This window comes from Mastigoproctus giganteus, chromosome 1 (assembly GCF_048544385.1).
Source record: "Mastigoproctus giganteus isolate SK-2022 chromosome 1, ASM4854438v1, whole genome shotgun sequence".
Lineage (NCBI taxonomy): Eukaryota > Metazoa > Arthropoda > Arachnida > Uropygi > Thelyphonidae > Mastigoproctus > Mastigoproctus giganteus.
The window spans coordinates 37,091,243-37,106,714 of record NC_143575.1 but is presented as its reverse complement, the minus strand read 5'-3'; the positions used below and the strand labels follow the sequence as shown (position 1 = coordinate 37,106,714).

Sequence of the window (15,472 nt, the reverse complement as noted above, 5' to 3'; positions counted from 1 at the left end):
AATTCCTACATTTTCATTCCCACCACCCCTACAACACAAAAAAAAAAAAAAAAAATATCAGTATTATACAACCAAATTTATAATGTGATCAAATACAATCATTCACAAGATTTGACTACAGAACTACTATACCTAACAAAAACCTTTATAGCTAGAAAACACCCCAAACAGTTAATTCAAGAAACCATATTAGCTGTAAAAGAAAAAATTAATAATCCTCGCATTGATAACATTAGTACTGATCATACACAAAATACAATAGTCACACTTCCGTATCATAGCCAATTTGCACCTCAGCTCCAGAATATTTTCAGAGGGACAAACATTACACTGATTTTTTCATCATATAATAAACTAAGTACTTTTTTCAGCAAATACAGGGAAACATATAAATACAATATTCAAGACATAAACATATAATATACCTTATAAAATGCCAATCCGGATGTAATGCATGCTACATAGGTAGCACCACCACAAAATATGGAACTTCCAGAAGAGCCAACACGAGAGCATACTATCATAATAGTTTCAAATTAGTCCAACCAGGAACTGAACTCAGTCAGCACGTACACTCTTTTAATCATGATCCATTAATAGATAACACAATTACACTAATTAAACTTAAATCAAATTATAAGATATTCCAGTACAAAGCCCTAGCTATAGAATGGTTCCGCCAAAATAGCTCATACAAATCAAATTTCCACTTGTTTAAATTGATGAATCCTGGGTACATGGGTACTACGATACTATAAATCAACACTTACAACTCATGACGACGTCGTCGAAAGCTACTCGTCCAGCTCTTGGTTTTTTCAAACACGTGAATCTTCTTCATAATTTTAAAATGACAACCAGGAAAAAGTGGTGCACTTCCTCTTCCTAGAGACATGTTTTTAAATTAATTAATATATTAATATAATTGGGAACTTTTACTTTATACTTTTACTCTCTTTACTTTCCTTTATGTAAATTTAACCCTAACCAATATGGATCTAGTGGTAATAAGCTTTGCTAAGAATCTTAACAGATAATCAATAGTACTTCAAGCTTTCAGCTGTAAAATTAGTCATTAGTACTGTTAATTAAGAGTCCATCAGATATCACGAATTTGGGTGATAATGGCTGCCTTGGGAAGTGGTACATGAATTTAACAGTAATGAGTAAGGTAAACATTGGTATTTTCACCTCAATCGCATGACGTGAAAATACTCATCAACTAACTTTTTGCAGGTGGCACCCAGTTCTTAAATTTTTTGAGAGAGTGGCCTACAATAATATGCTATACATGGAATAACAATGCAGAATATCAAATTACTTATCAAACCATATATATGCACACCTCAGGATTCAAATATAATGGTGGTACCTCACTGCACACAAACAATATGTGTACATTACTTGGTGATCACTGAATTATGACCACCCCACTGCTCTAAGTTAGAGCAGTGCTAATTTCCATCTGGTCGTGCAAGTCAAAGTGATAAAGTAGCAGTTATGGGATGTAATAAAGATATCATATAGTTTAAAATGGCATGATTGTGAGAACTTGTGCATTCAAGGTGAGGTGGATGTTTGCAGTGTGTGAAGGGTGCAGCACGTTGTACAGGCCGAATGGCAGGTCACTGCGTGACAGTTGGCACCGCAATAGAATATGGAGAATGCGAGAATAATATCCCAAATGATGATAAACTGCAAACTTAGATGTATGGGGTTCCACAGCAGACGACCCAAGAGACAGTCTTCTCACTGCCAATCATAATCGACAGCAAATGGTGTGGTGTGGTGTCAATAACATGCTATCTGGAAGAGTCCAAATACCTAGTACAACATGTTGACAGACACTTTCGTGTGTAGTGTGCAAATAACCAAGTTCATGGACCCATTGTGCATTGGGCCCAGCGGAATTGGGGGGAAACCCCGGAGCCACGTTGCAATTAACACTATATGCATAGGGCCCAATATGCCTGGGCATGGGTTGCTTAATATGTGGCATGTTTTCTGGCAAGAATTAAGACCTCTAGTGTGTCTGGACTAATATTTCACTGGTGAGATCTACTGGCAGCTCTTAAGGAGACCATGTGTACCCTGCCATGTTGCATTTTTAACCAGAGAGAAATGGGATCTTACAAGACTATAATGTGCTGTCATTGGACCTGCACTGTGCACAACTAGTTTGAGGAAAGAAGTAAAGATATCACCCATCTTGACTGGCCTCCAAATTCATTTGACCACAATCCAATTAAACATCTGTGGGATGTTTTGGAACAGAAAGTGAGGCGTATAGACATGCAACAGTCATCTATTCTGACACTGTGGAAAGCCTTGTAGAAGCATAGCTACAGATCTCTATGGATGTCTTCAGGCATCTAGGGTAGTCAATGCCCAGGCAAATAGTAGCTGCTTTCTGCAAATGGTGGACCAACATGGTATTATGTAGGTGATCATAATTCAGTGATCACTCAATGCAAAGTGCAAGAGTCGCAATCCATGGCAATTGGGGTTGCTAATTATGCAACCAACTGAAATCATTTATAGAAAATAATCTGCTTAGAATGTTCATTCTAAATATTTTAATTAATGTCACAAAGTAGCTGTTTCCTAATTCTGAATCTCATTACTCATATGGAAGAGACTCCATACTATTTGGCACCTCCGTAGCCAGGTGAGCAGAAGCAGCAGTGCGTAGCATATGCTTCTTGATTAGACCGGGTTTCGAGCCCGTGACCACCAAATATGGAGGATGTGGAAAGGTCAGGGAATGACCACTGCATATCCTCGGAGCAATATGGTCTTAGTTGCTAATGCTCCTAAAAAAAAAAAAAAAAAACCCAAATAACTCCATACTGTATTGAAACAGTACAGTACACCATCCAAAGATGGCATTTACTGGGTACTGAAAAATGAAAGATTAAAAAAATTAAGAGAACTGCTTAAAAAGGTCCTTGTAAAAAAAAAAAAGTTAGAAATGGAGAAAGTATTTTGATATTGAGAGTAGTTAACAGGATAGGCTCATTCTTAATTACCAGTATCTTTATTATTATTATATAACAATACATAAGTTAAAACACAAAAAATGCATTTACCACTAGCAAAATGATCACATTTCAATATGTGATATTCTAGCAATGGCAAGAAAGTAACCTAATGCTCTTCAAATACCATCATCTCCAAAATACTCAATGTAGAGAAAACATAATAATGGAGTGGGGGAGACATCACTATGTGAATGAGATGCCTACTACAAAAGAACTAAAAAAAAATCTTAATTGCTATACAAAGCAGTATGTAAAAGCAGAAAAAATTTCCAAGTTTGCACTGAGACTCAATATTAACTTTTTTTTCACATCCATAAATCACCTGAAATGAACTTTTAAAAGTAAAAATAAAATTTGAATGTATATTATAAAAAAAGAAAAAAAAAAAACAAACAAGTAAAATATATTGCACACATTATGAGTAACAATATAGTTACTTGTAGCAATAATAAAAATAGTGACCTCTCAGACTTTGTTATTAAGGGATGTGTAAAACAATTATAAATCACCACAATTATTGATAAGAGGAAATGCTGTTTTAATAAAATGAAACAGACATACCTTATTAGGAAGAATTTTATGGAGTGTGTAGCTATCATTCCTTAATGCGACTCTGCTATTTGCAGTAACATCATTAATATCAATATTTTTATCAATGTCTACAACAAACTTTCCTTCTGGATGAACCTAAATAAAAATAAAATGGTATTGCTTTAAGAAAATTTTAATTTTAATTTTAAAAATTGAAAAAAGCCAAAACATTGCTGTGTCACAGAAAATACCACTGCAGAATGCTTGAATCCATCCTGAATTAGAAATGTATCATAACATAACCTTTTTATTTTCACTGTAGTGCTAATCATTACTAATCATTAATTGGTTGAATCTGTCCAGAATTGGTGGCACAACTAACCTAACCATTTTTTTTTTTCATTGGAGTGGCACCCTGTTCTTAAATTTAGTCAAAAAATTTATAAATCCAAGTTTTATAATAAAAATTAATTGTATTTTTGTTTGTTTTCATATATGTTAACTTTTTACATATTTCCTTTTAAATTTCATGTACATTCAAAAAAAAGAGATATTAAAAGCATTTTAAAAAAATAAGTGCATTATTAAATATACCCAACAGAAATAACTTCCTGTTTGTGAATATATAAGTAGAGTGTAGTGTGATGCAAAATTTTAGTGTCTTTAAAAGCATGTCACAGCAACAAAAAGGTTGAGAAACCTACAATACAGAAAACTCAGACTTTTTGTCTCTAATGTGCTCTGACCACATTAGCTCTTGCTGTGACTCATATCTTTCAACACAGTGCAAAGAATGTTTTTAACTATTTTAAAATTTATTTTATTAACATTACAAATGATGAAAGCAGTTAGGATGGAACTAAGACTACAGCTAATCATTATCATACCATGCAATAAAAATTTCTCTCACACCACAAATTGGTCTCAAAATAAGAAAACACATTTGTGCAGTAATGCATAAAGAACTAGAATACCAATAATTGGAACCCCAAACCTGAATAGGTGTTGCACTAAAAAAATTTCAAAAACAAGTGTCTCAATAAGCAGAATAAAATATGTATCCAGGATGCAGAAGACATTAACCAAGAAATGCCAGGTTGCTTTAAGGTATGTATTTGACCTGACAGCAACTTTTTTTGAATGCCTATTATAAATAAAAACATACCCTTGCATTTAAATGAGATAAATTAATTTTCCATTTCACAGTGCCTGCTCACTACACATATCATTTGCACAAACTGATGTTTAACTCTTCAATGATATATTTTTTAAGGAATGTAAACTACTGCTTCAACCCCTCTACCTTCTGGAATTTTCGTAACTTAGTTTGAAATTTCTCTGAAAATTAGCATTAGGATTAGTAGAGGCACATGATACAAGAAAGCAAGCTTTTACAGCAACAGCCAAAAAAAAAAAAAAAAACCCCTTCCCATTTCACTGATCCATCTGTTCCAAATGTTTGTCTAGATTTGCCTTGAATTTATTTAAGCTATTAAACTTCCACAACAGATGGAAGTTTGTCCCACTGGCTAAAGGCAAACATCTGCACATCTATTCTATAACTATTTTTCCTCAGTTTGAATCTATGCTCCCTCAGGTTTGTAATCTGAGCAAGAGGAAAAATCCCATCAGCACTGAGCCTGTTCAATCCATCAATACACTTCAATCAGATTGCCTTGCAGTTACCTAGTCTCCAGAAGCTGCTTTTTGCAGAACTTAAAGCCTTTCTTCATAAGAGCACTATTTGTTATCTTCACCAGTCTTGCTGCCCTTCTCTGTACTCATTCTAGCAACTCTACATCCTTCCTAAAATGAGGCTTCCAGACCTGTATGCAGTACTCAAGGTGATTTTTCAATGTTAGACTTCAGTTGCCACTTCTCAGCCCATCTACCCAACTTTTCCAGATCCTGTTGCAGCATCATACTATTATTAACAACTCTGCCAACCATTGTATCATATGCAAACTTCGACATTCAGCCTGAAATACCTTCATCAATATCATTGCTAAATACACAAAACAACAATAGACCCAACAACAAACCTTGAGGGACACCACCAATAACATTAGTGTACGTAGAGCAGTATCCATTGATCACCACTCTGTCTTCTCCCACTCAACCATTCTTTTATCAATTGTAGCAACTTGCCCTTAATGTCATGCTGCTCCAATTTGTATAGCAGTCTTTTATGGGCAACAGTATCAAAAGCTTTCCTGAAATCCAAGTATATGATATCGCAATTATTTTTTGCATCCAGTTCTTTTGTGACCACATCATAGTATCCAATCAAATTTGTCAGACAAGACTTCCCCCTGACAAATCCAAGCTGTGTCCAAGCTATAACTGAAGTCTTGTCTAGATGATCCCTTTAACTGGTTAAAGAAACATTGTCCAATGTTTCTTTAACCAGTGACTCCATTATTTTCCCTGGAACAGAAGTCAAACCAACAGAACTGTAATTACTCTTATCACCCTTTGATCCCTTTGTCAGTTGGAGATACATTTTCAAATCCCCAGTCCATGGGGACTTTTCCCAAGTCCAAGGATGCTGTCATAATTATGGCTAAGGGTTTGCTTACTTCCTTTGCCTCCTTCCTTCAATATAACTGGATAGATCCCATCTACCCCAAGTGTCTCTTATATCTTATGTTTAACTTCAACAATTTCTCCTCCACTTTGCTCTCAGTTATTACAAAATCATTTAACTCCCTGTTAGAGTTTGATAAACATCTGGCCCTCTCCTCCTTGAATAACTCTTCACGTGTGAATGTAGATGCAAAATACTCATTTAGTTCAGCAGCTATCTGAGGATGATCATCTACAGTCAAACTGTTGATATCAAGTGGACCAATCTGATTCATCCCCTTCCTTTTAGAGTTTATAAGAGAGAGAGAGAGAGAGAGAGAGAGAGAGAGAGAGAGAGAGAGAGAGAGAGAGAGAGATTAAAGAAGTGTTTGCGCATCCTTTACCAAAGATTTTTCATAATCTGCCTTCGCTTGCCTCCATTGTGACTTGATTACAGACTGGCTTGTAACTACCATAGGCTTGTGTTGCCCGACAATTTATGTGCATTCCATGCATTTTTCTTCTCTGCCACGAGTCTCGGTTCATCTGAGATTCATTTGGGCCTAAGCATAGAGCAGTATTTCTTAGATGGAACATAAAGCCTAGTAACTTCCAAAAGGACTGATTACTTCCCATTCGGAATTTTCTGTTGGTAACATCATTAGTTGGTCCCATTGTATAGAATCTAAAAAATCTGAGACCACTGTAGTCGCCTTTACGAAAGCAAAAACCCTTCACTTTACCCCTGATGGTAGTTACATCTTTAAGTAAATCCCACATCAATACACTGTGATCACTGCCTCCTAGTGGTTCCTTTATCTTCAAATCCTTAATGCATGAATTAATCAGATCAAGGGTGTTACTCCTTGTTGCCTCTCTAACACACTGCTGTAGAAAATAATCATCCAATAAACCCACAAAAGCCTTGCTAGTGTGCGAGTGATCAACTACAAGTTCCATCCTATATCTGGGAAGTTAAAATCCCACATTATAAGACACTCTGATTTATTGGCCCACTATTTCTCTGTATAATTGTTGATTGTACTCATCAGTCATTAGACCTACAACAAACTCCTACCCTCATTTTTCCTTTCCCAGTGCTTATATCACACCAAACTGAGTCAACATTGTATTGTCCATCTATGCCAACTGGATGCACTTCCTTAGATTTTGTGTGTTTAACTAACAGCATAACCCCCCTCCCTTCCTATCCTTTCTGTACACATTGTACTCCCCAAATTCCAATTCTGCATCCCTTATATCTGAGTGACACCATGTCTCTGATATCCCAACAATATCCACCTTGGTTGTCTTAACCAGCACTTCAAATTCATCAAATTTATTTACTCCCAGCATTGGTGTATATGCAAGTATACATGCACCTGTTCTTACTCTTAGTTACTCTAACACAGCCCATGCATTTACTTGTTTTTATCTGTATATTTATTTATAGTTTGAAGTAGAGGTTAAAAATTTCTCAGATATACATTTAATCTTCCTAATTTTTTCTCATTTAGATGGTTATTCATTTTAGACCTAATTTTTCCTTATTTCTATGCTAATATTTCTCTTATACACTTCATAAACTGCAAAAGAAATTTTGTAGTTTATCAAGTATTGGAATATTCAATTAGATGAGCAAGGTTTTCTATTTAATTTGAATTAACCTTATATAAATCCAACAAATAAAAAGTTTACTTAAAAATGAAACGGAGTCAAGTATTGTTATAGTAGTAGTGGCATGTGATGCAAGAAAGTTTATGTATGAGCTTATGCAGCATCAGCCAAAAAAAATAATAAAATAAAAATAAATAAATAAAAAAAAATCACATCATTCCCTCCAAATGCCTGTCCAGTTCCTCCTTAAATTTATTTAACCTATCAACTTCCACAATGACAGATTGTAGTTTGTTCCAGCAATTAACCAACTGCTGGCTAAAGGCAAATTAATTTCCGCAAATTTCTGTCTTTTCTTAATTTGAATTTGTGCCCCTTTAGGTTCATAATCGAACAAGTGGAAGGATACCATCAGAATTCAGCATGCTCAACCCAATTTCACATATCCATTCAAGGCCTTATACACCCCAATCAGATCACCGTGCAGGTGCCTAGTCTCCAGCCACTGCAATTTGCAGAATACTGTTATTTTCAGAATACAGTTACGATACCCATATTATGTTTTTCCTACAAGATATCACAATTATTGTGATATGTAGGAAAATTGGTCTTAATTAAATGAGAAAATATACTAATTTTTAATGATATGAATTATAAAAGTATTAATCCAGATGGAACAGGAAGCACAAAACACAGAAGAATGAAAATAATAATTAAGGTAATAATTTCAATATGCTTTCTTTCTACAAATTTATATACACTGCTCAAATATGTTAGTGTGGACAGAATATTTTTAAATGAGAGAAAAATAAAAATTCCAACTAAGTGATTGTAACTTTCTGGCTCATTTTTCCCCACACAACTTAACTAATAACAATGTCTTACAATATGATCCTACCTTAACAAGAACCTTCTTTTTGTCCATGGGCTTTACAACCTCACCTACATAGGAGCCCTGTTCTTGAAGCAGTTGTAGTTCTTCACGTAGCATACGTACTGCAGAAAAAAAAAAAAAAAAGATAAATTGTTTAATGACAGAGTCTAGATGGCTATTAATAGTCAAGCATGAATGCAAAGTTATAAACATGTGAGTATTCATACTAGATGTTACGGAACTATGGTAGCTAAATTAAAAACTGGATTAATAACTAAAAACAGTTATAAAAGTTAATTTTACATAAACAGAACGTGTCAGAAGTGTGCAAGCTCCAAAAATTTATCTAAGAAAAAAATGATGGAAACAGGCTATTTGCCTGTAGTCATCTTAATATGTTCATAAGAAATACTATCCTGAAAATTGCACACCAATATTAGGTTTGATCAGAGTTCCATAAGTGAGTTAATAATTTTTAACAGCATATAAAAGTCTGATCAGGGCATACATCTTTTGAGCATTCACACACTAAGTTCTAACTTGTCATTTAGATGCTAGTACTCTTTTCTCTCTCATTTATCACACGTACTGAAAATAACAAAATTTAAACGCGTGAATGTTAAATTTTTCTGTAAATTTGCAATGCCAGCTACAGAAACACATCTTATTGCAGTTTACAGAGATTATGCTATCAGAAAAAAAAAAAAAAATAAAGTGATTTCAAAGGTATCATAAAGCAAATTTTTTTCTTGAAGATGAAAATGTGTGTGGTGTGAAGCAGTTGGATGCAAAGGTAAATTGGGAGTAGGGGTATGCTGGAAGATTATGAAGGGTATAACAAGAGCCTCTACATGCATATGGAATGGGCAAGCAAGTGCAAATTATCTTATCATAAGGCCGTTTCAATTTATTCCTTATTGATTGTAGCAAGTAAGAAGAAGGCTTACCATAGTGGACAATTTTTATATAAACTAGATTATATTAATGTAGTAGTAGTTGTAGTGATGGAGGCATGTGATGCAAGAAAGCAAGTGTATCAGCTTATGTAGCATCAGCCCAAAAAAAAAAAAAAAAAAAAAACAACCCAATTTCACATATCCATTCCCTCTAAAAGTTGGTCCAGTTCCTCCCTGAATTTATTTAAGCTATTAACTTCCACAACAACAGACAGAAGTTTGTTCCAGCAATCAACTCTACCCACTGACTAAAAGCACATTTCCACCCATCTCTTCTACCACTGCCTTTCCTCAATTTGAATTCATGCCCCCTCAAATTTGTAATCTGAGCAGGTGGAAGAATTCCATCAGAATTTAGTGTGTTCAGCCCATTCAAGGCCTTATACACCTTGCAGATGGCTAGTCTTCAGCCACTGCAATTTGCAGAACTTAAGCCTTTCTTGGTAAGAGGATCCCCTCTTTGAACAAAGGGATCCCTTTGTTCCCCTTACCAATCTTGTTGCCCTTCTCTGTACATGCTCAAGCAACTCAATCTCCTTCCTAAAATAGGCCTTCAGACCTACACGCAGCTCAAGGCATGGCCCGACCATTGCCTTATTCAAAGGGATAATCACTTCCTTTTCCCTATAGCACAATTCCTGCATATCATTGATATCCCATGACCTGCTCTGGCAGCCTATCTGCATTGCTCAAAAAACTTCATATCTGACTGCACAGTACGTTTCTCTGGGATTAATTCTATTCATATGCAGTACTCTGCATTTGTCAATGTCAAACTTCAGTTGCCACTTCTCAGCCCCTCTGCCCAAATTTTCTAGATTTGATTTGATTTTTGTGGTGCAGAAACAGCAAGGTTATAGTGTGCCATGAAAAGGTTAAAATTCAAGAGAAATAAGACTAGTAACTTTTAAAAAAGGTTACTTCGTCGAAAAGTGCATATATATATATATATATATATATATATATATATATACACACACACACACACACACATACACACACATATCAATAAATAAAATCAGTACAATGATAAAAGCAAATTGTATATTTCATATGAGTGTATATATATTAACCAATTTTAAAAATTTAAAAACTGCTGACACATTGTCATTGTCATTTAAAATCTGACTGAGTGTATATGGCTCAGTCAGATGGGTAAAAGCAGTAAGAAGAGCATTTCTAAAACTGGTACAATCACATAAAATATGTTGAATGGATAAAATGGTGTCGCACTGATCACACATAGGAGGGTCATCAGCCCTCAGTAAAAAGGAGTGTGTAACATGACAGTGTCCTATGCGGAGCCGAACAAGAACAACTTCCTCTTTGCGATCCCTACATAAGCTGAACCGCCAAGGATGGATCACACGCTTAATTCGATGTGGTTTGTTTAGTAATCAGACAATGCCACGAATCTTGCCACTGAGATTGTAAGTAACTACGGATCACTTGCCTGTAGTCTGTATAGGGGACTAACAGGTCAAGATTATCCGCCAGAGCTGACGATTTGGCTGCAGTTTCAGCCAAATCATTTCCTCTAATCCCGATGTGACTGGAGATCCAGCAGATATCGAATCCACTTGCATAGAGGCTGTATATTATCTACTGAATTCGGGACACGGTTGGATGATTAGTGTGTGACACCGCTGATAAAGCCTGTAGTGCACTTACTGAATCGGCATATATAATACACCATTGGTATCTGTGTTTTCTTATGTGATCTAGGGCTAACTCTATAGCATGTAAATGCTGCAGTCAAGGGGTATCTGCTCTGATATGGTATTATCTGGAAAAACAGCAGCAGATCCCACATACGATTGTGACTTCGGGCAGTCTGTGTAAACTGGCAAGAAGTCAGACTGTTCTGCACGGTGTTGTGAATAGAGCTGAAAGTAGACAGAAGATGGAGTATTACACTTCATCGCAATCTTAAGCAAGAAGTCACATGCTGGTGTTTGCGCATGCCAGGGTAGGGGCTCCTTTGGTGATTGAGCAACCTTGAAAGATGTTAAGCTCATTGAGTAGCTCTTGAACATGAATGCCGAATGGGCGATTGGTGGTCCGTCGCATGTTATAAAGATTTTCCCATCGTGGCTCAAAAATGGATGTCTACGTGGGGTGGTCTGGCAGGGACTTCAGCTTGAAGACATATTGTAGAGACAACTGCATTTGTCGAAGCAACAAGGGTGGTTCATTTGCTTCAAGATACAGACTTTGGACAGGCGACGATGTTCTGAATGCACCAGTAGTAATACGAATGGCTTGATGATGGATAGGGTCAAGCCAACAAACCACTATTTCTGGCAGATGATATACCTGAGACCCATAATCTAATTTTGAGCATACAAGTGCATGGTACAGATGGAGTAGAGTGCATCAATTTGCACCCCAAGAGGTAGAAGAGAGAGAGTAGAGAATGTTAAGCCCTCTCATGCACTTTGTGCGTAGCTGACGTATGTATTGGACAAATGTCAGCTTTTTGTCAAAAATGAGTCCCAAGAATTTCATCTCTGATAAAACTGGAATGGTGCTTTGTCCAAGTCGTAATTCAGGCTCAGGGTGGAGGTTACGTTTGTGACAAAAATGGACACAAACAGTCTTCTCCGGTGAGAACCTGAAACCATTGGCTGTGGCCCAGGAGTTGACTGTCAACAGCTTGTTGCAGTTGTCTCTCAATAACCCTCATATTGCACAATTGAGAAAATATGCTGAAGTCATCGACACAGAGTGCATTGTTTATAGTTGGAGGAAGTTGTCTCTGAAAGAGAATTTATTTTAATGGCAAAAAGCGTGACACTTAAGACAGATCCTTGTGGTACCCCCTCCTTTTAGCAAAAGGGCCGGAAAAGGGTGGATCCTACACGAACTTGGAAATAACGGCAGAATAAAATTTTTTTAATAAAAATGGGAAGGTGACCTCTCAGACCGAGGTTGTAAAGGTCTTTTAAAATACCAAATCTCCAAGTTGTGTCATACGCTTTTTCCATGTCAAAGAAGATGGACACCAAGTGTTCTCTTTTTAGGAAAGCATCTCGGATAGATGTTTCCAGTCTAATTAAGTGGTCCAGTGTGGACCTGTTTCTTCGGAAGCCGCACTGAAAGTGGGAGAGAAGGTCATTCGATTCTAAATATCATAAGAGACAAGCAATCACCATTCTCTCCAATATTTTGCACAGACAGCTAGTCAGAGCAATAGGAAGATAGTATTTTGGAGATTTAGGATTCTTTCCTGGCTTGGCAAAAGCAAGAATAGTTCCTTTGCTCCAGGTATTTTAGGTATCTGGAAAATGCTCTTCAAGAAAGATTCTGTTGTACAGGAAGGGCAGAAGGGCCGTGGACTCTGGTGAAAGATGTTTGATCATTTCATAATGGATGTTGTCTGGTCCAACAGCGGTAGACTTTGTACAGGCAATTGCTGTTTTCAGCTCGTGGATAGTAAATGGCCCATTATATTGGGTGGGAATACTTCGATATGAATTAAGGCCTGTTTTTCAGTGTTGTGCTTCAATAGCAGAAACTCTGAGGAGTAAGACTATGTTAGATAATGTTTCCCCAAGCACATTGGCTATTGCAGTAGAGTCTGCAATAGTACATCCATTATATTTCAGGACCAATGAGGGGTGTACTGTGTATTTTCCCTTCATTTTTCTGGATTTTTTTCCAGAGAACCTTAGGGCTGAAAATTTCTAGATCCTGTTGCAGTAGCACACTGCCATTAACAACCCTGCCAACCTTTGTATCATCTGCAAACTTCAACATTAAGCATAATATACCTTCTTCAATATCATTGATAAATATACAAAACAGCAATGGGCTCAACGCCGAACCCTGGGGGACTCCACTAATAACATTAGTCCACGAAGAGCAGTGTCCACTGATTACCACTCTCTCTTCTCCCACTCAACCACCCTTTTATCCATTGTAGCAACTTACCCTTAATACCACACTGCTCCAATTTGTACAGTAGTCTTCCATGCACAACAGTGTCAAAAGCTTTGCTAAAATCGAAGTATATGATATCAAAATTATTTTTTTGCAACCAGTTCTTTTGTAACCAAATCACAGTATCCAATAAAATTTGTCAGACAAGACTTTCCCTTAACAAACCCATGCTGTCTGAATTATTACTGCAGCCTTGACTAGATGATCCTGCAATGCATCTTTAACCAGTGACTCCATTATTGTCCCTGGAACAGAAGTTAAAGTAACTGGACTGTAATTACTCATGTCACCCTTAGATCCCCCTTTGTGAATTGGGGATACATTTGCACATCTCCAGTCCGTGGTCCGTGGGGACTTCCCGAGTCCAAGGATGTGCTCATAATTATGGCTAAGGGTTTGCTTACTTCCTTTGCTCTTTCCTTCAATATAACTGGATAGATCTCATCCTCCCCAGGTGCCTTTTTTATGTTTAACTTCAACAATTTCTTCTCCACTTTGCTCTCAGTTATTACAAAATCATTAGCACCCTGTTAGTTTGATAAACTTCTAGCATTTTTTCCATTAATAGCTCCTCATGTGTGAATGCAGATGCAAAATACTCATTCAAATTATTAGCTATCTGAGCAGGATCGTCAACAGTTGAACCATCAATATCAAGTGGACCAATCTGATTCAACCCCTGCTACAGTTTATACAAGTAAAGAAGTCCTTACTGTTTTTCTTAGCATCCTTTTTCAAAGATTTTTCCTAATCAGCCTTCGCTTGCCTAACCTCCTTTGTGACTTGATTACAGACTAGCTTATATCTGCCATAGGCTTCTGTGTCACCTGATAATTTATATGCATCTCATGCATTTTTCTTGTCTGCGACGAGTCTCATTAGTTCACCTGACATCCATTTAGGCCTAAACTTTAAACAATATTTTTTAATTAGTATGAAAAGCCTAGTAGCTTCCATGATTAGTTCCTTTAATGTAGTAGTAGTGGCACTTGATGCAAGAAAGCAAGTGTAGGAGCATATGCAGCATCAGCCAAAAAAAAAAAAAAAAAAAATCACACCATACCCTCCAGTTCCTCCTTAAATTTATTTAACCTATCAACTTCCACAACGACAGATGGAAGTTTGTTCCAGCAATTAACCACCCGCTGGCTAAAGGCAAATTTCCGCACATCTATTCTACATCTATCCTTTCTTAATTTGAACTTATGTCCCCGTAGGTTCGTATTCTGAACAAGTGGGAGGATCCCATCAGAATTCAGCGTGCTCAACCCATTCAAGGCCTTATAGACCTCAATCAGATCACCGCGCAGGTGCCTAGTCTCCAGCCACTGCAATTTGCAGAACTTAAGCCTCTCTTGGTAAGAGGATCCCTTCATTCCCCTCACCAATCGTGTTGCTCTTCTCTGTACACGCTCAAGCAAATCTACATCCTTCCTAAAATGAGGCCTCCAGCCCTGTACGCAGTACTCAAGGCGTGGCCTGACCATTGCCTTATACAGAGGGACAATCACCTCCTTTTCCCTGCTAGCAAAATTCCTATATATCATTGACAAAACCCCATGACCTGCCCTAGCAGCCTGTCTACATTGCTCAGAAAACTTCATATCTGACTGCACAATTACTCCCAGGTCTTTTTCATTTTCTACCACCTTAAGTGTATTACCACACAGTTGGTACGTTTCTCTGGGGTTACTTCTACCCATATGCAGTACTTTGCATTTGTCAAGGTTAAACTTCAGTTGCCACTTCTTAGCCCATCTGCCCAAATTATCTAGATCCTGTTGCAGTAGCACACTGCCATTACTGTCATTAACAACCCTGCCAACCTTCGTGTCATCTGCAAACTTCGACATTAAGCCTGATATACCTTCATCAATATCATTGATAAATAAACAAAACAACAGTGGACCCAACACCGAACCCTGTGGGACTCCACTAATAACATT

At 36.9% G+C, this 15,472-nt stretch overlaps 1 protein-coding gene across 1 annotated transcript in view; it reads right to left on the bottom strand.

Moving 5' to 3' along the window:
* Positions 1-15,472, bottom strand: part of LOC150090709 (26S proteasome regulatory subunit 8) — a 122,879-nt gene that overhangs the window by 44,897 nt on the left and 62,510 nt on the right. Inside the window, exons 4-5 of the mRNA XM_090372340.1 lie at positions 8,653-8,750; positions 3,603-3,728 (exon numbers count right to left, since the gene is read on the bottom strand). Of these exons, the coding sequence (XP_090228466.1) occupies positions 3,603-3,728; positions 8,653-8,750 (224 nt within the window). The remainder of the gene's footprint in view (positions 1-3,602; positions 3,729-8,652; positions 8,751-15,472) is intronic.